General features: G+C 46.5%; 2 protein-coding genes and 1 pseudogene across 8 annotated transcripts in view; 2 read left to right on the forward strand and 1 right to left on the reverse strand.

The window, feature by feature from the left end:
- LOC113427367 (uncharacterized) overlaps positions 1-10,828 on the forward strand; it is a 147,353-nt gene extending 136,525 nt beyond the window's left edge. For 3 of the 6 annotated variants that reach the window (XM_087953423.1, XM_087953424.1, XM_087953427.1), the window contains 3 exons: positions 4,462-4,529; positions 6,722-6,851; positions 8,153-10,828. In XM_087953423.1, the coding sequence (XP_087809549.1) occupies positions 4,462-4,529; positions 6,722-6,851; positions 8,153-9,804 (1,850 nt within the window). In that variant the 3' untranslated portion in view covers positions 9,805-10,828. Of the gene's footprint in view, positions 1-4,004; positions 4,096-4,230; positions 4,346-4,461; positions 4,530-6,721; positions 6,852-8,152 lie in introns of those variants that run through there. The other 3 variants (XM_087953428.1, XM_087953426.1, XM_087953422.1) reach the window with 3 other exon arrangements.
- Positions 1-27,423, reverse strand: part of LOC113427945 (DLA class II histocompatibility antigen, DR-1 beta chain-like) — a 318,237-nt pseudogene that overhangs the window by 42,614 nt on the left and 248,200 nt on the right. The gene's annotated exons all lie outside the window — the stretch shown is intronic.
- The window catches only part of LOC113427759 (uncharacterized), a 34,102-nt gene continuing 9,651 nt past the window's right edge, over positions 2,973-27,423 (forward strand). Inside the window, exons 1-3 of the mRNA XM_087953455.1 lie at positions 2,973-3,980; positions 26,049-26,163; positions 26,280-26,347. Coding sequence (XP_087809581.1) covers positions 3,576-3,980; positions 26,049-26,163; positions 26,280-26,347 — 588 coding nt within the window. The 5' untranslated portion in view covers positions 2,973-3,575. The remainder of the gene's footprint in view (positions 3,981-26,048; positions 26,164-26,279; positions 26,348-27,423) is intronic.

Below are 27,423 nucleotides of genomic sequence, written 5' to 3' on the forward strand. Positions count from 1 at the left end.
AGCAAAAGCAACCGCAGCTGTTCTTTGTGGCTGAAATTCTCCCAGGCTGTCATTTACCCTCTCTCCCTCTGTTCTGTCCTCCCTCTCACTCACACTCTCTCTCTCTCCCTCTCCCTCCCGGGGTCCTTGGGAAAGGAGGGGCATCTGTTCCTCATCCCCGCCTTTAATAATCAGGACTTTGCACCGGTGCTAGATTGTAGCCCCCATTTTGCGGAGCGTCTCCTCCCCCCAGGAAAAAAAACAGGATTCAGAAAGCGAACCAGGAAATGGGAGGGGGAGAGTCTCCTCTGGACTTGGGGGGGACGGGGGCTCCAAGTCTGGAGCTGCGGCGCCTTCTGCCTTTGCTGCCTCCCTCCAAGGGCAGCGGGGGCCCTTCGCTTCCCTCGGAAGAGGCTCCGGAGCGGCTGGGGAAGCAAAGAGCCCGTCTCTCTCTCTCCGCTCCCCCTCGCAGCCCTTCAGCAACGGGGGTCCCCCTTCCTCCCCCTCCCCTTCCAAACCAGGCAAGGGAAGGAAGCCGGGAGGGGGAGTCTAGGGGGAGGCGGGAGGAGAGACCGTCTCGGAAGAGCCTCCCGCCCAGCTTCCTCCCCGACCCTCCCACGAACAGACCCCCCCCCCCCTTTGGGGACTCTGGACCGCCGGGCTTTTCTTTCTCCCAGTGATTGGGGAAAGAATTTGGAGTTTTATTGGGTCTCCAACACCACCACCCGCTCCCACCAAAGGAAAGCCAGCCGGGGTTCTCCTCCAAGCTCCCCTCCCCCCTCAACCCCACTTCGGGACAGAGGGGACTCGCGGGGAACGCGTGTTGGGGCCACGTCGGAGCGCGCCTTTTGACCTTCCGCCACTCGGCCCCGTCACTCTCCCTGCTCCTCCAGGCCGGGCTTGCTGAGTGGGGGGGGGGTGGGGAAGCTACCCTCATGGCGCCCCCATCACTGCCCGGCTGCCTGGAAGGGGCGGCGCGTTTCCAAGGCGGCTGGGGGAGGCCCAAGAGTGTCCCGCTGCCAGAGCCGGCCCAGGCCCCTCCGCCCTCCAGCCCGCCAAGGGGGGCGCTTCCCCCGGCCGCCCCCTTCCTTTTCTCGGCCCCACACTATTCCTGGGAGGAAGTGCCCCCCCCCAATCACGTGGGGCCGGTCTCCTCCCTCCCGGAATATTTGGCTCCCTTCCTGGCAAAGGGGCCGCCGGAGGGAAGGCGAACAGAAGTCGCCTTCGGAAGTTGTGGGAGCTTTCAAGAGGAGCCTGGACTGCCCCCTGTCAGAAAGGGTGCAGAGTCTCCTGCTTTTGGGGAGGTGGGGTTGGACTAGATAACCTCCAGTGTCCTTTCCAGCTCTGTTAATCTGTTAAAGAGATGGTCTGAAATGGAATAAGGGTTTCCTGCCTGACTAGGGGGTTGGAGTAGAAGACCTCAAAGGTCCCTTCCAACTCTGTTATTCTATTCCATGCTGTTCTGTTCTTCCGTCCTTCCCTCCCTTCTACTTCGTTGAACTCCCGGGGAGGAAAACCTGGGACAGTTTGGGAACATAAGCGGACACCTAGTTCACCCCTGCATGCCCACAGAAGAAAGTCTAGTTGAGAATCGTGAAGAAAGAAAGTGGAGGGTCCCCGCAGGGCCTGCCATGAAACCCGCCCCCCCACCTTGAGCCCCTAAGACTGAAGGGACCCCCCTCGTCCACTTTCATCTTCGTTCTCTGCGCCTGACGCTCGCCTCAGGAGAATTCCCATTGGTGCTTCAGCTCGTTCTGCCCCGCCCAGCTCAAAAGTCCGAGAAAAACGTTTCCTCTTCTTCGACACACATTTCTTCTCTCTTTCTCTCTCTCTCTCTCTCACACACACACACGTTCATTAAATGTGAAGATTGGTGCTGTACGAAGAGCTGCCGCACTGGATGATAAGGGGAGGGGCAGACACTCCCCCCAAATCCGAAGGGAAGCCCTGGAAAACCCTCAGCTAAACCAGGGAAAGGCACCGCTTTACTTCAGGGGAGAAAAAGGCGATTCCTCTCCTTGAAAGAAAGAAACATCCTGAGGTAAATCTCAAGCAGCCCAGAGAAGTAAAGGCGGGGAAAACGGAAACGCCCCCTTTCCACTCTCAACAACCAATCAGAGCGCAGATCCCCTCAGGCGGGGCCCTCCCTCCTTCAGCCGCTTTGTGCGCTTTCCTTCTCCAGCCATTAAATGGGACATTTTCACATTTCAAGTGTTCAAAAGAAAAAGACCCAAAATGACTCTGCTTTTGTCCATTAGATGAAATTGTCAGGCTGGAATGGTTTTCTAAAAAATCTTGCACTGTGCTAAAAAGGAATCGACATCTTTTATTTTCTCTTGTACCTCAGACTTTCTTTTCCCCTCTTTCTCCTTCCCTTAATTTCCTATTTCTATTTTTCTATTTTCTATAATAAAATAAATAAGATCTTGATATTCTAGAAAGAGTGCAGAGAAGAGCAACCAAGATGGAACCTAAAAGATATTTTAAAAAACGGTTGCTGGAACTGGGTGTGTCTGGTCTGAGGAAAAGAAGGATGAGGGGAGATATGGTGGCATCTTCCAATATCTGAGGGATTGCCACAAAGATTTCTCTCTTCTGGAGTTGCACTTTATAGATAAGAAATAAGGAAACCGCTCTAGAAACCCCACAGAAGAAAGATGAAAACTTCCTTTAAGGCATTTGGGTTCATGTAAAAAGGGGAAAAGAAGCACATACACAGAAGCCTTTGTCTGACAGGGAGCCATGGAGAGGGGCCTTTCCCGCTACTCCCAAGCCCATCATCCCCGCCCTTCCCCCTCCCATGCGCTCCTCTTTTCCACCGTTTCTACCATCCTGGCCCTTTGCCCCAAATCCACCAGGGGGCGCCTTCCGCCATGGGAAGGGAACTCCAGGCATTTCCCCATTGGGCCACTGGAGGGCGAACGTCTCACGGCTGCATTGTCAGAGGCGGCAGCGAAGGAAGTGACATAACTGAGCCTTGCCTCTCTACGATGCCGCAATCGCTGTCCTTAATCCCTGGGGCTCCGCAGGAGGCGGAGAGGATACGGTAGAGTGTGGAGGGGGGAACATCCAGACGTGCCCTGGGTGAGGGGGGAAGCTCTTCCTGGGTCCCATGCTCCCCAGCCGCCCTCCTCATGAAGAGAGGAGAGAAGCCGGGCGAGGAGGAGGAGGAGGCAGGATTCGCACCGGGCTCCCCGATGGCCCGATCCTGTCTCTGGAAGGGGAGAGAAGCGGGAGGCGGCCTCTCCAGCTGCCTCCTTCCCGGCCCTGCTCGGGGTGGAGGCTCTGGGCCCTGCGCTGGGAGGAGCCACTTGGGGCTCTTTGCAGGTTGTGGGAAGCGGGTCCAGGGCCTGAATCCCCCTTTCTGATCCTGGGCGTCGGTTTTTCTCTCCCTCCCAGATGCGGAACCTCGGAGACCTCGGCAGCCTTTGCAAACCAGGAGTTCCTCTGCGGGGAAAGGAAGGAAGGGAGGGAAGGGGAGGACCGGCAGGCATCCGTCCTGCAACCCCAGAAATGGTCCCGTGAAGGAAGAGGCCCCTGGAGACCCTTCAGAGTCCCTGGAACCCTTTGGAGCTGCTCTGCTGGAGAGAGGAAGGATGGAGACACCCCATTTGGCCAAGGAAGGGAGTGGCAGAGGCCCCGCAGCTTTTCAGCCTGGGAGCTGTGGGGAGAGCTGGACCAGAACCGGGCAGAAGGTCCTGCAGGAGGGAACGATCCGCCCTTCAGAAGTTCAGCCCTGGAACTTCATCCAATACCAGGAGGCTGAGGGTCCCCGAGGACTTTGCAGCCGACTCCATGACTTGTGCAGGCAATGGCTGAGCCCAGGAAAGCACAGCAAAGCCCAGATGCTGGACCTGGTGGTTCTGGAGCGGCTCCTGGCTCTCCTGCCCCCAGAGATGGAGGGCTGGGTGCGGGAGTGTGGAGCAGAGACCAGCTCCCAGGCGGTGGCCCTGGCGGAAGGCTTCCTCCTGAGCCAGGCGGAGGAGCAGCTCCAGTGGCAGGTGGGAGACTTCAGGGAGCTTGGAAGGGAATAAATAGAGAGAGGGCTTGAATGCTTCACCCCCTCCTTCCCAAACTTCTTCCACGTTCATAATACGAGGCAGTTCTCCAGTTCTGGTAGGACGTTGTTCCATTGTTTTCCCACTCAGCCACACGGATGAGGGGCTTTGAGGTTGTGTTCCGAATATACGAATCCACTTTATGTCGTGTGATGTACATTAATTCTGCTTCCTTCCTTCCTTCTGTTTGAAGTGCTGCATTGTGGAGATCAGAGATCCTGAGGGAAAGAAAAACCCATCAAATCCCTCTCAGGAGCTATTTTTCAGGAGGATCCCTTGGGAAGATCCAAGTCAAGACACCTTAGGAGGTAATGGAAGATCTTCTGATTCCCCATCTGTCTTCCCTTCGCTCTCTCTTCTTTCCTATGGAATACCTCCTTCTATTTTGTTAATTATGCATTTGGAAATTATTTATCCCTTACAGAGAAACAAAGAATGAAGCTTTCTGGTTTTTATGATGGAAATCAAACAGCGGTTGAACCTCCAAATAAAGTAAGAGGAAAAGAGATTAGATTTCTATTCTCCAGGAAGTGAAGCAGGTGTGCAGAGGTGTCCTTCTGTTTTCCCCCCTTGTCTAGCCGGGATTATTTTTGTGTTCTTCCACAACATGGAGACCAGAATAGCAGGTTGAAGTTGCTTTCGACCAGCATAGCTTCCTCTGCTTATCTTGTTCTGCTAGGTTCTCCTCCTACTTTGAGTTTACAAGAAGCAAATTTTTAAAAGTCCTTCAAAAAATAGGAATAAACGTATCACAGTGGCAGGAACTGCTAGAGAACATTTTTTATTTTTTTTGTAATTCTTCAACTCGCACTTGTGCAAGGCTAATGAAAAACAAATACTCACAATGCTACATTACCATTTTTAAAAACCCTTAAAAACCGGGGTCTGCACAAAACCATATGGGCTACTACATTTTGCACCAACTGGAGCCTCCAGATGCTCTTCAAGGGCAGCCCCATGTGGAGTGTTTTGCAATAGTCAAGACAGGAAGTGACTAGGGCATGAGTGACTCTGATTAAGCACCGTTGGTCCAGGAAAGGGCGTTACTGGCGCACAACCTGAAGTTGCACAAAGTTCCTCCTGGCCACAACCGCCACCTGCTCTTCAAGCAGGAGTCGTGAGTCCAGGAAAACCCCTAGATTACGCACAGGGTCTGTTTGGGGTAGTGCCACTGCATCGAAGACTAAGGTGGCAATTCTACCTGAGCCAACGAACCCCAAACCCAGAGCCACTCTGCCTTGCAAGGGTTTAGTTTCAACCCAGTGCTCCCCATCCAGTCCCTAACAGTCTTCAGGCACTGCGAGAGGGAGGACATGGCATCACTTAACTCACCACGGGCCGAGACATACAGCTGAGTATCATCAGCATATTGGTGATACCTCAGTCCATGGTGATGGATGATCTCATCCAGTGTCTTCATATCAATGTTGAATGGGAGTGGAGAGAGTACCAAGCCCTGCGGAACCCCTAAAGCAGTGGGCGAGGTCTGGATATCTCCCCCTCCTATCAACACTGACTGAGAGCGGTCACAGAGGAAGGAAGTGAACCAGGATAGCACAAAGCCTCCATTCCCATCCCCCAAAGCCACCCCAGGATAATAACATGGTCAGTGGTATCAAAATTACTTTACTGAAAGGCACTGAAGCTTTTGCAGAATCAATGAACTTGATAAAACTTCCCCAAATATTTCTTCAGTGAAAGCAATTTGCTCACCTAAAATTTGCCCATTTGCTCACCTAAAATTAGGACTTGTGTAACACACAGCCATTTAACTTAGTGCATATCTCTGCTTTGGGAATTTGGGAACAATGGAACGGAATAACAGAGTTGGTAGGGATCTTGGAGGTCTTCTAGTCCAACCCCCTGCTAAGACAGAAAGCCCTATAACATTTCACATAAATGGCTGTCCAATTTCTTCATAAACACCGCCAGTGTTGGACCACCCACAATTCCTGGAGGGAAGTCATTCCACTGATTAATTGTTTTCACTGGCAGGAAATTTCTCTTTATTTGTAGGTTGGTTCTCTCCTTGAAGAGTTTCCATCCATTGCTTCTTGGAACTCTGCTATCATGTCTCCCCTAGTCCTTCTTTTCATGAAACTGGACATCCCCAATTCCAGCAACTGTTCTTTATATGTTTTAGCCGCCAATCCACTAATAATTTTTCTTGCTCTTCTCTGCACTCTTTCTAGAGTCTTTTTTTACATCTGAAAACTGGATACAACATTCCAAGTGTGGCCTTTCCAAGGCATTATAAAATGGTACTAACACTTCATGTCATCCTGATTCTATCCCTCTTAATGCAGCCTATGATTGTTGTTTTTTTGGGGAGGGCAATTGAAGCATACTGCTGACTCAGGTTTAAGTGGTTACTAGGACTCCAAGATCACTGTTGCACTTACTACTCTTGAGCCAGGTATCACCTATTCTATGCCAGTGCATTTTGTTTTTCTTTCCTAAATGTAGAACCTTAGATTTCTCACTGTTGCTTTCATTTTGTTAGATGGGGCCCAATCTGTCGATCCTTCTGTATGTCGAGCTCATTTTCTGGAGTGTTGGTATTCCTGTCAACTTGGTCTTGTCTGCAAATTTGATTAGTTCCCCTTCTTTCCTCTTGTCTAAATGAATGATGAAGATGAACAGATCTTGTGAATCCTCCTGTTCTGTTTTTTTTCCATGTCCAGGAGAGTCTTCTGTCCTTTGAGGAGGTGGCTGTGTATTTCTCTGAGGAGGAATGGTCTCAGCTGGATCCTGACCAGAAAGCGCTGCATTCTGAAGTCATGCTTGAAAACCATAGGAACGTGGTCTCTCTGGGTAAGAGTTTTCTAGTCCCCAATCAAGAAGAGAGATTATAGTTAGTTTTTATTAAATAACCACTGATCAGATATCATCTTCTGAGAGGGAGAAGGAAAGGATCTGGCTTTGTCATGCTCCAAGGAAAGAAAGAGTCAATGTCTCTTTGCTTAGATACTTTCTGTGCCATTTCTTATCTGTATTTTCCCATTTCTATTTGAACTTATCTGTGGAGGCTGAAAAGAACGAGATGTGCTTTTATGTGTTCTCTGGAGGTGCCGAGAAGCAGCCTTTGAAAAAGTGAGAGGAGTGTGTTGTCATTTGTCCTCTGAAACCTCCCCAAATTGTGTGAGAACAGAAGTTTCACACTTAGCCCATGGGAGCCCATGGAATCCAATTCAAGAACAAAGGCCTCATGCAGTGTGACTCAGAGCATCCTAGGGTACTAGTAATCCCCGAGTTATGACAGTTCACTTAGCGACCGTGTCAAGTTATGACCAGCCCTCCTCCAGTACTTGAGACCCAGTCCCCTCACTGTTTTCAAAGACTTTTTACCTGGATCTCGTGAAGTCCTCCGTTCTTAAAAGAACACAGGCCTAAAGTACTTCAGTGCGAGATCACAGAAGATTAGTAGCATGAGATCTTGCACTATTGGGCTTGTGTGATCTCATACTAAAGTACTTTAGGCCTCCGTTCTCTGAGAACCGGCACCTGTACCAGATATGGCCATAGAGCCCTTGCAAGCTGATGAGACTGGGGCAGCGAAATAGCCATTCTTGAACCATCTCAACCTTTCCAGTCTCAGCACAAAGGCTGTTTACAAGGTAATGGGAGGCTTGAGTAAGGGATTTTGTTCCAAAGTACCATCGCTGGGATCAAGGAACGAACCGAGCGGAGGTCCCGCCTGCCAGACAGACACCGTGGAGCACCTGCTTCAAGGTACACTGGGGAAGAAGGAGCTTATTTGAAAATTGTTTAATTTCTCACAGGTCTCTGCTGAAATTAAGGCCCCACTATAAATCTTACATTTTCTCCTAATTCCTCCTTGGATGTTTCCCTTGATTACTCCTTAACTCAAAACTGAGTGAGATAAGCATATATAGAGATAATTGTAAAGAAAGAGATGTTTTTCTAGATATTTGCAAAGCTTTCATGACTCATGAATATAGCAATCATCATACCCATATCACACCACTGTAGGCATGCAAACATACAATCTAATGGAATTTCTGACAAATTCATAAGGAAATTCACTTGACTTTCAACACTTTGATCTTTTTCTCTAACCTTGTTATCATTTGCATCGCCCTTTTGCTTTGAAGGTAATATTGGGCAGGAGAATCAAGATTCCTGTGAACTGTTCCAAGTGATCAATGCTAAAGATGGAACGGAAAAGTTTGGAATTCAAATGGAATTCGAAAGCCATGAGAGAAACCAGTCAAAGAATTGGAATCAGGAAAGCTCATCTTCCACTGATGCTCTGATGCAAGACTTTCTTGCAGAACAAGAGAAAATAAGGAAAAAATATACTGAAAAAAGTGTGAATCTAATCAAAGCTAAAGTACAGGTAAATAAACAGTATTTAACTCAAAACATAGGAGATGATGCTATAAAAAGACACAACGGACCAAATTATAATGGGACATTCATTCTTTCTCTTGGGAATAACTTTCTTACATCTCAAAAAGTAATTGACACAAAAAAGAAGCCTTATAAATGTTTGGAATGTGGAAAATGTTTTAGAACAAGGAGGCAACTTTCTATCCATAAAAGGATCCACTTGGGAGTGAAACCATATAAATGCATGGAGTGTGGAAAGACCTTTGCTCGGAGAGGTCATCTTATTTCCCATAAGATAATCCACACAGGGGAGAAACCGTATAAATGCATGGAGTGTGGAAAGACCTTTGCTCATAGCAGTACACTTACTTCCCATGGAAGGATCCACACAGGGGAGAAGCTGTATAAATGCATAGAGTGTGGAATGACTTTTGCTTATAGAAGTGGCCTTAGTGGCCACAAAAAGATCCACACAGGAGAGAAACCATATAAATGCATCGAGTGTGGAAAGACCTTTACTCAGAGCAGTACACTTACTATCCATAAAAGGATCCACACAGGGGAGAAACCATACAAATGCATAGAGTGTGGAAAGACCTTTGCTCGGAGAGGTAATCTTATTTCGCATAAGATGATCCACACAGGGGAGAAGCCGTATAAATGCATGGAGTGTGGAAAGACCTTTACTCAGAGCAGTTCGCTTACTATCCATAAAAGGTTCCACACAGGGGAGAAACCATATAAATGCATGGAGTGTGGGAAGACCTTTGCTCGGAGAGGTCATCTCATTTCCCATAAGATGATCCACACAGGGGAGAAGCTGTATAAATGCATGGAGTGTGGAAAGACCTTTGCTCATAGCAGTACACTTACTTCCCATGGAAGGATCCACACAGGGGAGAAGCTGTATGAATGCATAGAGTGTGGAAAGACATTTGCTCGTAGAGGTCATCTTATTTCCCATAAGATGATCCACACAGGGGAGAAGCCATATAAATGCATGGAGTGTGGAAAGACCTTTGCTCATAGCAGTACACTGACTTCCCATGGAAGGATCCATACAGGGGAGAAGCTGTATAAATGCAAAGAGTGTGGAAAGACTTTTGCTTATAGAAGTGGCCTTAGTGGCCACAAAAAGATCCACTCAGGAGAGAAACCATATAAATGCATAGAGTGTGGAAAGACCTTTGCTCATAGCAATACACTTACTTCCCATGAAAGGATCCACACAGGGGAGAAACCATATAAATGCATGGAGTGTGGAAAGACCTTTACTCAGAGCAGTACACTGACTTCCCATGAAAGGATCCACACAGGGGAGAAACCATATAAATGCATGGAGTGTGGAAAGACCTTTACTCAGAGCAGTACACTGACTGCCCATGAAAGGATCCACACGGGAGAAGCTCTGTAAATGCATGGAATGTGGAAAGACCTTTGCTTATAGTAGGGGATTTATTATCCACCAAAGGATCCACACAGGAGAAGCCATTTAAATGCATGTAGTGTGGAAAGACCTTTGCTCATAGATGTAATCTTATTTCCCATAAAAGATGCCACACAGGGGAGAAGCCATACAAATGTGGAAAGAGTTTTGCTCAGAATGGTCACCTACTTCTCATAAAAGGATCCACATTCAGGAGAAACTATATAGCAATAGCAATTCCACTTAGACTTATATACCACTCCACAATGCTTTACCACACTCTCTGAGCAGTTTACAAAGTCAGCATATTGTCCCCAGCAATCTGGATCCTCATTTTAATGCCCTCAGAAGGATGAAAGACTGAATCAACCATGAGCATGTCAGGATCGAACTCCTGGCTGTGGACAATTAGCCTCTAGTACTGTATTCTAAACACCATGTCTCTATAGATTTCTATGTGTATGCATATTTTGCCTTAATGATCCAAATAAGACAAGGTTGAATCCAACAAACTGAAACTTAATATGGAGAAAAGTAAGGTTTTACACCTTGGCAGGAAAAACAGGTTATAGGAAACCTGGCTCAAAACCAGTAACTGTGAGAGGGACCTAGGGAGTCCAAATGGATGATCACTTAAACATGAGTCAGGTGTGTGCAGCAGTAGCCAAACAAGCTAATATAATCCTTGATTGTATCAACGGAGGCACAGAATCAAAATCACATGAAATATTAGTACCGTTTTATAAAGCCTTAGTAAATTCTTCTCATCCTTCCATTACCCATCTCTTCCAGCTTATGACTATAACCGTGTTGCTTGTATCTTTACAATGTATATTGTTTTATTTGTTCCCTAATATGCTTATTAGTAACCTATGACTATCACTAAGTGTTGTATCTTGTGATTCTTGATGAATGTATTTTACTTTCTCTCTTTATGTACACTGAGAGCTTATGAACCAAAGACAAATTCTTTGTGTGTCCAATCACACTTGGCCAATAAAGAATTCTATTCTATCCTATTGCAACAGAAGAGATTATCTGGATTATTCCACAATATATCTGCACTTTTCTACTGGCAAAACTTCTTCTGAAACGTTACTTGATATTTTTCCCTGCTGAGAGAGAGAAATGCCTGGAAATGATGGCAAAGAGGTTGAAGTTCTCCAAGGAAAGGAGTTCAAAACAGAGGTGAAACAGCCCAACTGGATTCCGGGATCTTCCCTCAGGGTCCTGGGTTTGCAAGGAAAAGGGGGACCCTGATTCCTGACCCACAGAAAGAGCAGTTCTTGGACATGAGGTGCCGACAGGTGGGAATCGGAAGGAGCCGGTTCATCCAGACGGTTTAGAGCCAGGGAGACATGCGTTTCAAGGAGGGAAATTGCATTTTTCTCCCATAACGCAAAGCAGCACCTTTCCCAAGATAGCCGAGCGGAGGATTCACCCAGGAAGGTGGGAGTCTGGGGGGAAGGATCCATCTGGGCTAGGAGCAGGGGTGGGATTCTACTGGTTCGGACCGGTTCCATAGAATCAGTTATCGTTCCCAGTAGTTTGGAGAACTGGTAAATCGGGACTCTGGCTGGCTCTGCCCCTCTCTGCCTGCTTCTCTGCCCCCTACCCAGTCAGTCCTTACCACACATGTGCAACATTGTGTGTATGCACAACATGCCTGCAGCCTGCTTTCGCCCGCCCGCCAGGCCAGCAATGCTGCCTGCCTTTCACTGCAGCCCTGCCTGATCTGATGATCTTCCCGGTAAGTGCAAGCCCTGGTTGCCTTTCCCCCCCCACCACCACTTGCCTTTCACCAGGGCAACATGTGGAGAGAGACTCCTGTTGGCTCCAGCCAGATCAATGGCTGCTTCTCTCACCTGTTGCTCCAAGTCCCCCTCACTTCACAAAATGATTCCTGGGCAGCAGAGAGAAACAGGATTCAACTGGGCTGCTTCTCTGCTGCCCAGGAGCTGTTTCCCCCCTCCACTGTACCCCATTCCTCCGTCTTGCTTTCTGCGCTGTGCACTCCTTTCCCTGCCTCACTGCTGACCACAATCTATTGCTTTGCTGTGCTCTTTTCATCACTTCCGTTGCTTTCTCTCCCGTTGCTCTCCTCCTCCCCTCCCCCACTGCTTCCCTTTTATTTATTTATTTTATTTATTTATTTGATTTGCCAATTGTTTACAAGATAATAAGTATAAATGTATACATAGTTGTGAATACATGAAATGGTTACATATAAGAAAAATAAAAGAATAAGAGAAACAATAGGACAGGGACGGTAGGCACGTTGGTGCGCTTATGCACGCCCCCTAACTTTGACTTTTGCTGCTGCCGCCAAAGCCAACTCCCCACCGCCGGCGCAGTTCTGGGATGTGCTGCCTCCATGCTTGCCTTCCCAGCGAGAGCCTCAATGGTAGCCCTCTGTATGATATATCTGGCCATTCTTTTTCGAGTTTATTTTGCAAACTCCATAGACAACAATAGCAGGATAAATCATCCCTTATGGTCCCTGGAGTTCTTCAATGAAATACAAGGTATCAAACAAGACACAATTACCTACAGTTGCTTTTCAGTCCTGCTAGGGACATAAATGCACCAAAGAGTTTTTAGAAAAATAAGCAACACAGCATTGTAGAAATCAAATATAACTATTTTTGTCATTAAAAAGGTGTCTAAATCCAAACTTAGGAAATATGTTTGCTATATTAGTTCAACATCATAAAATTTCAAGCTTTTTGATTCTTGTCTTCCTTTATTTGTTTGTATTGTAGTCTTTGATTATTGCATCAACCACAATTGAATCAATGGGACTGCATCCAGCAGAATTAGTCTAGGTAGAGGGATGATTTGTTATCCTAGGAACTAATAATCCAATATTGAGGCATGGATAATTTGTGGTGATATTTTGCTTGTGTTTTTCTCTGACAAAGTCACTTAGATTTTATTAGTATTTTTCAACATTATTTTTTAAAAAAGGAAGAGAGGTAACACTTCAGATATATTTCAGAAAATGGCTATTTATTTCTTATTATTTAAAGAATGCAAGTTGTGTTTTGGAAATGATCAGAGGCATTAACAGAAAGTAATGATCAAAAAATGAAGGCATAAAATGCCAAAACAAATTTTAAAAACTACTATTTTTATGTAGAAGTGGTAAATCATATTATAGAAGCCAATCAGAGTGTGTGATAATTTACAGTAGCACATCATCAGTAGTGTGTTATAATGTTCATTGTTTGGAAATAAGTTTTGTGGTATTGAATATTTATACCCCATTGTTCTATGTTTACACTCCTAGCATAGATAATGAATTAATATTAAATCATTTAAAATGTTAACAGGTAGAACAATAAAAGCAAGCTAAATAGAATGCAAACTAGCTTAAGCAATCTTTTGAAAACTTGAATGAAGGAATTTTGTGCCAAAAACAATGCTAGATATCAAGTATGCCTTTAGGAAGATGATAAATCTCCAAAATGCGGTCCTAATCAACAGGCCCTTCCTGTAAACAGTTTCATCACTTCTGTCATTCATCTTCATTATACTATACAATGATCTGTTATGAAAAGGTAACAGTGCAAGATTCAGAAGAGGGCAGATAATGAGAAAGTCAAGAAAGTTCTGAAAAAAAAACCTATTTTTGCTTTATTTAAATATTAAGGCTTTTAACATTGTCAACTACAATAAATTCTAGATATCCTTTAGAGACGGTTTACCACATCACCACAGCTACTTATTGAAGGAACAGAACAGAAAATTAGATACCATTAGATACTATACCATATTTAACTTATATACTGAATATGTGACAAAAATGCTGGAGCCAAGAAGTAAAAACTGGAATGAAAAATGGAGACAATCATCAAGAACCTTAAATATACCAGTTTAATAGCTGGAGGATTATGCTAGAGGGGCAACCCAATACAAAGGAAAGGAGGAAGAGGACAAGAAGGGCACGAGGGCATATCTGGCACTGTCCTTTTGGGGTGTACTTACAAGAGGCAAGATGCAAGTTTAGCACTGATTTTTTTACTGCCTTTCTGGGGGGCACATGATCTTTCCTTAAATCTGGATGATTTCCTTAGGATATTTTGTGGGGTGAGTGAGACCAGCTAGTGTCTTTAAGTGGTGCAAATGGATCTAAGGATTGCTTCTCCTGGGTGTGCTCTTTCTGGAGAGCTTAAATGTCCTCTCTGCTAAAGGATTTGATTTTATGAGCAAGAGATGGCTGGTGATAGGTACCATTGCATTTGAACTATTTTAATTCCTAAAGTAGCTCTGGCAACATGCCTGACTAGTAACTCTGGCTTGCAGGTATTTTTAATCTAATGATTGGTATTTAGGGCAGCTTTTTGCAAGCAAAGAAGCTTTTTATATTTTTGTACAGGTAATCCTTGACTTACAACAGTTCCTTTAGTGACCATTCAAAGTTACAATGGCACTGAAAAAAGTGACATGACCATTTTTCACACTTACCATGGTTGCAGCATTGCCACAGTCACGAGAGGCCAGGTGAGCATCATTTCTCGATGTGAGTGATGTCGAGTTGGCCACGCCCACTCAGTCACACGACCACCAAGCCACGCCCAGCCAGTCACATGACCACCAAGCCACACCAAGCCAGTCACATGACCACCAAACCACGCCCACATAACCAGTTGTTAAGAAATTTGAATCCCACCCCTGGGTTCAGCCCAGAGCCAGGAGGGTCCCCAGCAGTTTCCCCTTTGATGGAGAAGTAATCCTATTGATTATATAATTAAATAAGTAATCTTATTTCCCATAAAATGATCCACATAGGGGAGAAGCCATATAAATACATGGAGTGTAGAAAGATGTTTACTCAGAGCAGTGGACTTAGATACCACAAAAAGCTCCACAGGAGAAAAGCCGTACAAATGCATGGAGTGTGGAAAGACGTTTTCTAATCGCAATGGACTTAGAAGCCACAAAATGCTCCACACAGGAGAGAAGCAGTATAAATGCATGGAGTGTGGAAAGACCTTTGCTCAAAAATGTTGTCTTATTTCTCATAAGATGATCCACATGGGAAAAGCCATATAAATGCATGGAATGTGGAAAGAGTTTTGCTCTGAATGATTATCTTGTCATAAAAAGATCCATGATCAGGAGAAACTACAGTATATAGCAACAGCAATTCCACTTAAGAGTTATATACCACTCCACAATGCTTTACTACATTCTCTGAGCAGTTTACAAAGTCAGTGACCTCAGAAGGATGAAAGGATGAATCAGCCATGAGCTGGTCAAGATCGAACTCCTTGGCTGTGGACCTGGCCTCTGTAGTACTGCATTTTAACCACTGACCCACCATGTCTCTATAGATTTGTATGCGTGTGCATATTCTGCCTTTGTGATCCAAATGAGACAAGGTTGAATCCAACAAAATGAAACTTAATGTGGAGAAAAATAAGATTTTACACCGGGGCAAGAAAAACAGCTTACAGGAAATCTGGCTCAAAAACAGGTCACGTGACTGGGTGGGCGTGGCTTAAACACATTAATACAATACAGCAATTTAACCTCCTCTGCCACCCGCAGGATCTGCTATGGGCTTGTAGATATTTTTCCTGGAAATTTTCCACCAGTCTACACTATCCAGCTATTTACCCAAGTTGCTTGTGAAAGAGGATAGCCTGGAAGGGGGATCTTTTCAGTCTTGGGGGGTTTCATTCTAGGGGGTCTTTCATGCCAGCTCCATGCAGGAGCTGGGGGGCGGAAGGCTCGGTGGGGGTGGGGGGCAATGAGGAAAGGGAGGGGCTCAGAGGCTGGAAGGAACCTTAGAGGTCTTCTAGTCCAACCCCCTGGCTGAGGCAGGAGCCCTTATCCCACCCCAGACAAACCTCTTCTGGAAGACCTCCAGGGACAGAGCCCCCCAATTCCAGGTAGGGAGGGGGCTGCTCCGTTGATCCATCGGTTCTCACAGAAAATCCCTCCTGATCCCTTCCAGGTAGGATCCCCCTCGGAGGCTTCAGATGATCCCATTTCCCCTCCTGGGCTGATCCACCTTCTCCGGGCTTCAGCTTCTGTCAGCTTAGGGGCGATCCCTGGAGATGCTGCCCCACTCCGGGATCTGCTTGTGAGATCCCAAGTGAGCAAGTGAGATCCCCAGGGCAGGAGTGGGACTCCGGTCGCTCTTCCCCTCCAGGAAGGGTCGCAAGTGGAGTTTCCCCCACCCAGAGCCCAGCCAAGACCCCCGATCCCCCTCTCTTCCGGCCCAAGCCCAGCGTTCAGGCAGGTTTCCCGTCTGAGCAGCGGCTCTTCCTCGGTCCCCCTCCCCAATTCTCAGCCGAAGCACAAAGGACCCTCCCCGCAGTTTCCCCCCCTAGAAAGTTTGTGGGTGTTTTTGTCCACAACTCCCTCCAACTCTTGTATGCGTGTCATACAAAATTTCCTTTGAAGGGAAATACCGTTTCCAAATAACGCAGCTTTCCCCACATTTCCAAATTTCTGCCTTGATTTGAAATAAACCTTCAAGCTCATTAAATATCTCAAACATTTTATGTTATGAAAGATACAGATTCTCCTTTCCTGCCGTTTGCTGTTTACCAGGGAACTCAACGCTTTGAGTGCGAGGATCGTGGGAGTAAGGGGATTTTATTCACAGGGAGAGAATTCAGCCCTGGGACTCCATCCCAAGAATCCACCCTCTGAGGTGAACTTCCTTCTTCTGGAGGGGAGTTGGAGGAAATATTTTGCCCAAAGGGGGAAAAAAATCCATTTCCACAGATATTTGTAAGAGGATCAGCAGATTTTCTTCCTTGTAAAAGATTTCAGTATTATTTAAGAAGGGAAGAACCATGGATGGATGGAGAGTATATGAAACCGAAGAATACATTTATAATTTATAAAATCACCTGGAATTTTAATAGAGATTCTGAAACTTCAATAGTCCTATATTGTCCACTAAAGGATTACAGCCTTTTAACCATTACTGTCTGAAAATCTCTCCTCCCCCCAATTATTCAAAAAAGTAGCAGACATTCTGTTTCTTGTGCTCATCTTTCACTACATCCATAGAAAACATGTTTTTTCTAGTCTTCGGGAGAGATTTGGGTTCCGGTGAGTTAAGCAAAGGCGGATTAAACAGATCCTGAATTCCAGATTCTCTTTGGAAAGCTTTGGGGGTCCAGAGGACGCCTGTGTATCCTTTCCAGGGATGGGGGACTGGAGGGCCCAAACTCCGCCCTGGCCCAACACCAGCCTCAGCAGGCCAGAGCCAGGTCCCCCTGCAGCTGAAGGAGGTGGCAGAGTCCGCATCTGCCCCCAAGTTGTGTATCTTACTTTCCCCCCCATTGAGATCCAGAACAGCGATCCTTGAACCAAAAGCCGAGCGGTGGGTCAGAAAACCCCTCAGCACTGAGGGCACAACAGGTCCTCCGGCAGCCCCTTTGCAGGAAAGGAACCAAAGACAGAAGATTTGGGGGTGGAGAGGGCAGTGATCCCATGTGTTTTGTGTGTGTGTCTCTGTGTGTGAAGGTGCCCAAGGACTCCCAAGTTCTTCCTGGCTGTGGGACTGTGCCTCCCCTTCTCCCATCCACTGCAGCCCTACTCCATGCCGGATGGGGGAGGGCAAAAGGAAGTCCATACTCCCCTCCAGGGCTGGCCTGAACCCGCACTTGACCTGCGGCCCCCCAACACCGAAAAGACCCCCCCCCACTTTCTCCGCGCCGAACTACCTCCGCCGTCGGGTGAAGTCAAGGGAGACTCTGCCCGGAGACCGATGACGCGTCAGAGGGAGAATTCCCATTGGTCCTTCCGCTTTCATGGACCCTCCAAATCGCGAAGTTAGAGGAAAACGCCCCCTCCCCCAATTCAGACCCCCGACATTCCGCCTCCCTTTGGGGGGCGCTTGTGGGGTGATTTATTTATTTATTTTATTTTATTTATTTATTTATTTGATTTGCCAATTGTTTACAAGATAATAAGTATAAATGTATACATAGTTGTGAATACATGAAATGGGTACATATAAGAAAAATAAAAGAATAAGAGAAACAATAGGACAGGGACGGTAGGCACGTTGGTGCGCTTATGCACGCCCCCTACAGACCTCTTAGGAAAGGGGTGAGGTCAATAGTAGACAGTCTAAGGTTAAAGTTTTTGGGGTTTGGGGAAGAAACTACAGAGTCGGGTAGAGTATTCCAGATATTGACCACTCTATTGCTGAAGTCGTATTTCCTGCAATCAAGTTTGGTGCGGTTTACTTTGAGTTTGTATCTATTGTGTGCTCTTGTGTTGTTATGGTTGAAGCTGAAGTATTCATTGACAGGTAGGACATTGCAATGTATGATTTTATATACCATGCTTAAGTCAGACCGAAGACGGCGTAATTCAAGGTTTTCAAGTTCTAGAATTTCAAGTCTGGTGGCATAAGGTATTCTACAACGAGTAGAGGAGTGGAGAACTCTTCTTGTGAAATATTTCTGGACTTTCTCAATTGTGCTAATATCAGATACGTAGTGTGGGTTCCAGACTGATGAACTGTATTCGAGTATTGGTCTAGCAAATGTTTTGTATGCTCTGGTTAGTAGTATGATATTACCAGAGAAAAAGCTACGTGAGGATTAGGTTAACAATTCTTAATGCCTTTTTGGCTATGTAGTTGCAGTGGGCTCTAGCACTTAGATCATTAGAGGTGAGTATTCCAAGGTCCTTTACAGAGCTTGAGTCATCAACAAGATCTTGACTATTCAGCTTGTATTTTATTTTCTGATTTTTTTGCCAATATGTAAGACAGAGCATTTATTTGTTGAGATTTGAAGTTGCCATTTGTTTGACCACTCTGATACATAGTCAAGATCTTTTGTAGGGTAGCAGTATTGTCTGTGGTATTGAACAGCTTTACATCATCAGCGAAGAGAACGCAATTGCTCTTAATATGATCACAGAGGTCGTTTATGTAGAGTATGAAGAGAGTTGGTCCTAGAACACTGCCTTGGGGAACACCACTATTGACAGGTACTGGATTTGATAGTACGCTCCCGATTTTGACCATTTGTTGTCTGTTTGACAGGAATGCTTCTATCCAGTTATTCAGTTGTCCAGAGATACCATAGGATTTTATTTTTAGGAGTAGTTTGTCGTGTACCACTGAATCAAAGGCTTTACAGAAGTCTATGTAGATTGCATCTATTGCTTTGCCCTGGTCGAGTTGTGTCGTCCATATGTTTTTGCAGTGTAAGAGTTGCAGATTACAGGATAGTTTTTTTCTGAAACCAAATTGTTTATTGGAGAGTAGGTTATTTGTCTCTAAGTGAAGGATGATGGATTGGTTAATAATTGATTCCATGACTTTACAGGTGACGCAGCATAAGGAGATTGGCCTGTAATTTTCAACTAGGCTTGGGTCTCCCTTTTTGAAGATGGGGATGACTGTGGCTTGTGACCATAGGTTAGGCAAGGAGCTGGTTCTGAAAGATTTTTCAAAGATTATGCTTAGAGGTTTGGCTATGGCAGTGGATAGCTTTCTTAAGAAGTAGGCACATATTCCATCCGGTCCAATAGATAGAGATGGTTTTAGGTTGCGTAGTGCTTTTTCAACATTGTCTTCTGTGAAATCGATATGTATTAGATCATTGTTGTTATCTGTGGTACGGCTAGGAAATACTGGGCATGATCCATTGCTGTTTACAAATACTGAGCCGAAGAATGTGTTAAAGATGTTGGCTTTAATGGTGTCGTCGTTGCAGTCTTTACCATCAGGTCCTATCAAGGGAGGGATGGACCTTGAGTCTTTTAGTTTGTTGTTTACAAAATTGTAAAAAGCACGGGTGGAATTGGTGCTTAGAAGGTTTTCCTCTTGTTTAATGTGATAATTGGTGCATTCGGTCTTTATCTGGTGGCATAAATTTTTGTATCGGTTTTTGAAATTGGCAACGTGACCAGATTTGTTTTTCCGCCAGAGTGATCTCTTTTTGGATTGAAGTTTCCTTATTGATATGGGTAATCTGCTTTTTTGTTTTGTTTTGGGAGTTGTTGTTGGTACATATAGTTTGATGACTCTTTTGACTTCAAGTAAAAATATGTTGTAATGGTCTTCAACAGTATTGCATCCAGTGAATAGAGATTGCCAATCAAGGGATGAGAGATCGTTGTGTATAAGATCATAGTTGCCTTTTTTGAAGTTACAATTGGGAATTACATCATTGTGGTGATTTTTGTGTGGACACATGTTGAGACAAAAGTCAATCATATTGTGGTCGCTACTGGAAAAGGGTTCTTTAGTTTGTATTCCGTAAATTAAATTCAAACTATTGCAGAAGATGAGATCGAGGCAGTTGTTTAGTCTAGTGTTGTTGGTTACTAGTTGTTCCAGTCCCAGATTTGTAGTAGCATTGTAGAAGGTTGTGTGTATGATTTCAGTTGTACAATCATTTAGGGTCCAGTCAATATGAGGTAGATTGAAATCACCAAGAAAGATAAAAGGGTATGGGCAGGATGCAGCCCATGTTAGTAATGTATTTAGCTTGTTTACATGTTCGATGTCATAATCAGGTGCTCTGTAACATAGTAAGAATCGAATTGTGATATTTAAGGATAGTTCACAGATGATGGTCTCAGGAAGAGCAAGCTCCTGGGTAACTTGGATATTTTTAGATGTAAGGATTTTTATAGAAGATAGCAACACCACCTCCTCGACGATTTTCACGATCTGATCGGTAAACATGATAGTGTCTTACTGTGGTAATGGAGTCGGGGAGAGATGCATTGAGCCATGTTTCACAGACAAATATAATGTCAAAGTTAGCCATATTTAGGAGGATGAGAAATTCAGGTATTTTATTCACGAGGCTTCTTGCATTGAGTAGTTTGCATTTAAGGCCGGCAGTAGTTGGAATTGAGGTAGTTGGGGGCGTGCGTGCCTAGTCTTGGGTGATGGTGGATCGGTTGAGGTAGGGTTGTGGTTGAGGGTAAAAGCTGAGTATTGGGTTGCGTGGCTTACTTTTGATACAGTCAGCATGGTAGTCAATGTACAGGTCCTTCTCTCCATTGTCTAGACGGTTTTTGAGTTCAATGCGGAGTACACGGGAGCGGGCACGTTGCTGTATGGTTAGGTCAGGGCGGCAACGGAGGTTCTTATGGTTGGTGTTGGTTTTGGCGAGTGAGTTTATAGTATAAATGAATTTACGTTTGCTTGTTTCATTTTTGTAAATGACTCTGCACAGGCGTGGGGCTACAGAGCCGTCACTGTTATTGAGCTCTCGGCCAATGCGTGAAATGTCAAGTATTTCATCAGCGGAGATGGTTGATGCTTGATAATCCCTGATGATGTTTCGGACAGTTGTGATGTCATCATTGTTATTGGTGACCTCTAGACCAAATAAGATGGCGTTTGGACGTTTCCGTTCACGCTCAACAGCTTCTCTGATGAGGATTGGGATATCAATATTTGTCTGGGTTGTGTTTATTTGTGGATTGGCTTTTGGATTGGGTTGTGGTTGTTGGGTAGAGATGTGGTTTGTAGCTATTGGAAGTTCAAGTTTTTGCGTTGTTTCTTTTTTTTCAAGGTTGGATATTCTTTCTTTTATGGCGTCCAGGGATGCTACTATGGTTTCAATGGTATCAATTCTTTCCAACAGATCCAGTTTGGGTTTGCATGCGTCCAGGGATGCTACTATGGTTTCAATGGTATCAATTCTTTCCAACAGATCCAGTTTGGGTTTGCATGAATTGCAGTAATATGGAAACTCATTGGATGATTCCAGGTATTGAATAAATTGCTCGGTTAATCCCAAGCAGTCATGATGAGTGTATTTCTTACACAGAGAACATTTGATGGAGTTTTCATTATCCTTTAGATTTTTGTAGCATTTAAGGCATGTGCAGGAGTCTTGTGGATCATTGGTGGGGATTATGTTCTCTGTAGGTAGTGCTTTGGCATAGGATTTTTTTCTTGTCATGGTAGGTTTGTTAAGATGGTACGTTGATTAAATTAATTAATGGAACAATATCACACCAATCAATCATCAATTGCAGTAATCTCTCTAGTCAGATAATATTTCTGGGCAACAATCAGCCTAATCAATTAAATATTCTAAACACTAATCAATTAATTACACTAATCATTAATCACACTGTTCATTTAAATTCACTAAATCATTGATTTTACTATTCGATTAAAATTACATGCATATTGATCTTTTCAACTAGTCAGTAATAACACTATTTGCACTAAACACTCTAGTCACACTAATCAATTAGGACCATAAATCAATTGAACCATTAATAAAATATTTTATAGAAATTGATTATCTAACCGTAGATATAGGTGATGAGGTAGAAAAGTTGTAAGTTTTGAGGTATTGAGTTAATCAGTGTTTGATTAAAGTAATGAGCTAGTATTAAGAGTCTGCAAGGAAAGGGTTAATGCTGTTGTTGACTGAGAGGAAATTGTTGCTCTTTGTAATAGTAGATTGCTATTACTCTGTAAACAAGACTGTAATACGATGCTCAAAGGGTTTTTGAAACAGTGAAAAACTTTCCTAAGCTGTTCAAATTGAGTAGTAGGAGAAAATACAGTCACGTGGCTTGGGTTTACTTATCCGATTTGTCATTTACTTCCAACTAAATCTGGTAGTAATGCCAGAGTTAATCGCAGCTATTTTCCTTCTTAGAGTTCGACTTTCCAAGGAAAATTCCACTGCAGGAATTGGAGTGATTTTCTACTAGGATTGATTTTGGTGAGGTAGATGTGGAAGGCATGTGGTTTCTTATTGTTTGAAATGGCTTCAAAGTGATTGATTTTTGGTGATTTAATGGACCTCAGTTCTCCATAATTAACAGCCGTTCAGAATCACACCCTCTGTCAGTTCCGTCTCTTTCTCTGCAGCTTAAAATCACACTGCCCACCAGTCACAGCTCATTGAATGGCTCAAAATCAGTCTCTCTGTAAGTGTCCGAATCACACACTCATAAATTACAGCTCATCCAGGCTCTTATCTCTCTCCGCTTCTCCTCAAGTCTTTGCCTCTCTCTCCTCCCTCTTTGTTTGTCCCTGCCAGCTATCCACTGGCTCCGGGGAAACTTGTCTGGGGGATTTGAAATGGGACACGTTGTCTGGCGTGGAAGATTCTCCGATTAGCTGTGTGTGGGATTTAAATGAAGGTGCGTTGTTTGTGCTCCACTGGCTCCAGCTCGCTTGAGTTCCACCGGTGTGGTTAATAGGGATCGAGGGAAGGAGCTCTGCTTCTCTGGGGAGGGCTCTGGAATTCAGTGTTGTTATGTTTTTGGAATTCAGCGCTCCTGCTAGCAGGAGCTCCGCTTGATAAGGGCTCCAGGGCTTCGGAATCCAGCGTTTTTTATTTTTATTTTTTGGGGTGGGCTCCAGTTTACTCACGGTTTCTGGCGCAGGTGGTAGCTTTGAAGGTGATTTCTGGTGCAGGCGGTGGCTTTAAAGGGTGATAGTGCTCCAGGAGAGAGAGCCTCACCTTCCTAGTTGGGCGCCGCCATGGGTTCCCTCTGGTGCTGCTGGTGGGGGCGCTGGCCCATATCCCCGGAAGCGAAGGTGGGAAGGAGACACACGGTAAGGAGGGGGCTGGGCTGGGGGAGGGGAAAGGCTGGGTGGGGCCGTCAAGGATCCTGGGGGGAAAAAGGGGTTGAGATCACCGTAACGGGGAAAGAGGAAGCCTCGATCTCCGCGTGGTCTCCGCTCCTTCCCTTGCTCCACTTTGCCCAGGGGGATGAAGAGGGATCGCCCTTCCTTGTGGCCGTGGAGGGGGTAGGAATTTGGGAAGCTGGCTAAACTGAAATGAGGCACATTGGGACTCCCCCCCTTGCCGCCCACCACCTGTGACTGGGTGGGAGTGGGACCTTCCGGGCCCCGATTCAGACCCGGATCCGGATTCCCCCGAAGTCGGTTGCCTGGAAAGAGGCGGAAAGCGAAACAGGGAAACTGAGGCATGTTTAGACCGGAAGCCACAAACGCCACCAAAAGTAGAGAAATAATCCCCCACCGCCCGATCACGACCTAGGAGGGGGAAGGGGAGCCACACGGGGGAACTGATGAATAGGGGGTGGAGTTCCCTGGGGGAGGGAAAGGGGGACCAGTGGGGCGAAACCTCCGAGGGGGATCCGGCCTGGAAATGCTTCGAGGAAGGCGGTCGGACTCCCCGTTTCTCCGGGGCGGCCCAAGGGCTCCTCCTGACTCGGGCGGCGGGCGCAGAGAAGCGGCGGCTCCGTCCTGGGAGTCGCAGCCGCGCGAGTCGCTCTGAGGCGAAAGGCCCGGAATCTCCTCCTCCTCCCTCGGCTTCCCGGCCTCCCTCCCTCCTTCCCCCGCGGAGCCTTTCCGGGGGGCTCCTCAGGAGAGGCCGGGGGTCCCTGCCCTTCCGCTGGGAGGCAGAGCCCGAGAAGGGCGGCTGCGCGGAGGGAGCGGGAAGGAGGCGGAGGAGGAACTGTCCTTTCTCTCCTTGGAGCCTCCCTGCCCGCCACCCCCGCCCGACACGAGCTGGGCGTCCAAGCGAGGCTCCCGGTCCTCGTCTTCCCACCGCCCGACCGTTTCTGAGGGGAATCCGGCGCCTTCCGAGGCCTCCTCCGCTCTCTGCGCAGCCCTCAGGGCGGCGGTTCCTGAGGGAGGCGAATTCGGATCCTCCCCCCCAAAGGCTTTTTCCCTCCGTCTCCACTGGCTGTTCCGAAGTCCTTGACAGGGAGCCAGGAAGACTGACCTTTCCCACTGCACCCATGCCCATCATCCCCACCCTCTCCCTTCCCCCTCCCATGCGCTCCTCTTTCCCGCCCTTTCTACCATCCTGGCCCTTTGCCCGAAATCCACCAGGGGGCGCCCTCCTCCAAGGGAAGGGAACTCCAGGCGCTTCCCCATTGGGCCACTGGAGGGCGAACGTCACGCCTGTCTTCTCAGAGGAGGCGGGAAAGGAAGTGACATCACTGAGCCTCTCTAGAACGCCGCACTCACTCTACTGAACCCCTGGAGCGCCGCAGGAGGCGGTGAGGCTGCGGGAGAGTGGGGTGGAGGACGGGATATCGAGATGTGCCCGCTGTGAGGGGGGCGGTGTTTTCCAGGTCCCATCCTCCCCAGCCGCCCTCTTCATGCGAAGGGGGGGAGGGGAGGGTGGGCTTGGCGGAGGCCCAGCAGGAGAGAAGTCGGTCGAAGAGTAAAAGGCAGGATTTGTACCGAGCTCCCCCAGGGCCCGATCCTGTCTCCAGAGGGGGGAAGAAGTCGGGGGGGGGCGTCCTCTCCAGCTGCCTCCTTCCTGGCTCTGCTCTGGGGACCCAGGGCCCTGCGGGAGGAGCCGCTTGGGGCTGCGGGCAGATTAGGGGAAGGGGGTCCAGGGGCTGAATCCCCCTTTCTGATCCTGGGCGTCGGTTTTTCTCTCCCTCCCAGATCCGCAATCTCGGAGACCTCTGCAGCTTTTGCAAGCCAGGATTTCCTCTGCGGGGTGGAGGGGGGAAGGAAGGAAGGAAGAGAGCGGAAGGACCAGCAGGGATCTGTCGTGCAGCCCCAGAAATGGCCCCGTGAAGGAAGAGGCCTCCGGAGACCACCCCCCCCTCAGAGTCCCTGGAGCCCTTTGGAGCTGCTCTGCTGGAAAGAGGAAGGATGGAGAGACCACTTTTGACCAAGGGGGAGAGGGGAAAAGGCACAGGGCCTTTTCAGCCTGGGAGCTGTGGGGAGAGCTGGACCAGCACCGGGCAGAAGGTCCTGCAGGACGGAACCATCCTCCCTTCAGAAGTTCCGCCCTGGACCTCCATCCAATACCGGGAGGCTGAGGGTCCCCGAGGTCTTTGCAGCCGACTCCATGACTTGTGCAGGCGATGGCTGAACCCAGAAAAGCACAGCAAAGCCCAGATGCTGGACCTGGTGGTTCTGGAGCAGCTCCTGGCTCTCCTGCCCCCAGAGATGGAGGGCTGGGTGCGGGAGTGTGGAGCAGAGAGCAGCTCCCAGGCGGTGGCCCTGGCGGAAGGCTTCCTCTTGAGCCAGGCGGAGGAGCAGAAGGAGCAGCTCCAGCGGCAGGTGGGAGACTTTAGGGAGCTCGTAAGGGAATAAATAGAGTGCTTGAATGCTTCACCCCTCCTTCCCAAACTTCTCCCGCGTTCGTAATATGAAGCAGTTCTCCAGTTCTGGTAGAACATTGTTCCATTGTTTTCTCACTCAGACCCACGGATGGATATTGGGGCTTTGAGGTTGTGTTCCGAATAGAAGAATCTACTTTGTGTTGTGTGATGTTCATTAATTCTGCTTCTTCCTTCCTCCCCCCTATTTGAAGTGCTGCACTGTGGAGATCAGAGATCCTGAGGGAAAGAAGAACCCATCAAATCCCCCTCAGGAGCTATTTTTCAGGAGGATCCCTTGGGAAGATCCAAGTCAGGACACCTCAGGAGGTAATGAAAGATCCTCCGATTCCCCATCTGTCTTCCCTTCGCTCTCTCTTCTCTCCTATAGAACACCTCCTCCTATTTTGTTAATTATGCATTTGGAAATTATTTATTCCTTACAGAGAAACAAAGAATGAAGCTTTATGGTTTTTATTACGGAGATCAAACAGCGATTGAACCTCCAAATCAAGTAAGAAGGGGAAAAGATACTAGATTTCTATTCTCCCTTCAGGAAGTGAAGTGGGTGTGCATAGGGCTCTCTCCTGCTATTTCCCCCAGCTTCTTTGTCCTGGATTATTTTTGTGTTGTTCCACAACATGGAGAGCAGAATAGCAGGTTCAAGTTGCTGTCAGCCAGCATAGCTTCCTCTGGTTATCTTGTTCTGCTAGGTTCTCCTCCATCTTGAAGTTTACAAGAAGCAATTTTTTAAAAGTCCTTCAAGAAATAGGAATAAATGTATCACAGTGACAGGAACTGCTTAGAGACCCTTTTTTTTTGGTAATTCTTTGACTCGGAGTTGTGCAAAGCTAATGAAAAACAAATACTCACATTGCCACATTACCATTTTTAAAAAGCCTTATTTATAACCTGTAGTTCAAAAATAAGTGAATCATATTAAAAAATAAAGCAGACTATTAAAATCCAAAGGGAGTGGCTGTGTTGAGCATGTAATTATGGTACTTTGGGCTACAAAATAATTTCCAATCCTCTGATTTGCGCCTCAATTAGGAGATCAAACATTCCCACTTTGCAAAGGCTGAGAAATAACTTTCCCAGTGAATTTTCTCTTTCTTTTTTTCCTTTCAGCCAATGGCTCAGACTACTAGATCAATCAATGACAGACAGAGCAATAGATCGGTTGATCCAGAAGTGGGATTACTTTGCTGAAAGGCACTGAAGATTTTGCAGAATCAATGAACTAGATAAAACTTCCCCAAAGATTTATTCAGTGAAAGCAATTTTCAGAGTTGCCCGTTTTCTCACCTAAAATTAGTTCTTGTATGACCCACAGCCATTTAACTTAGTGAACATCTCTGATTTGGGAATTTGGAAACAATGGAATAGAATAACAGAGTTGGTAGGGATCTTGGAGGTCTTCTAGTCCAACCACCTACTCAGACAGGAAGCCCTATAACATTTCAGATAAATGGCTGTCCAATTTCTTCATCAACACCTCCAGTGTTGGAGCACCCACAATTTCTGAATTTCTGATTCTACTGATGAATTGTTCTCACTGTCTGGAAATTTCTCTTTACTTGTAGGTTG

This window comes from Notechis scutatus, chromosome 2, assembly GCF_049901735.1.
Source record: "Notechis scutatus isolate UNSWTSFEM ecotype Mainland chromosome 2, rNotScu1.2, whole genome shotgun sequence".
NCBI lineage: Eukaryota > Metazoa > Chordata > Lepidosauria > Squamata > Elapidae > Notechis > Notechis scutatus.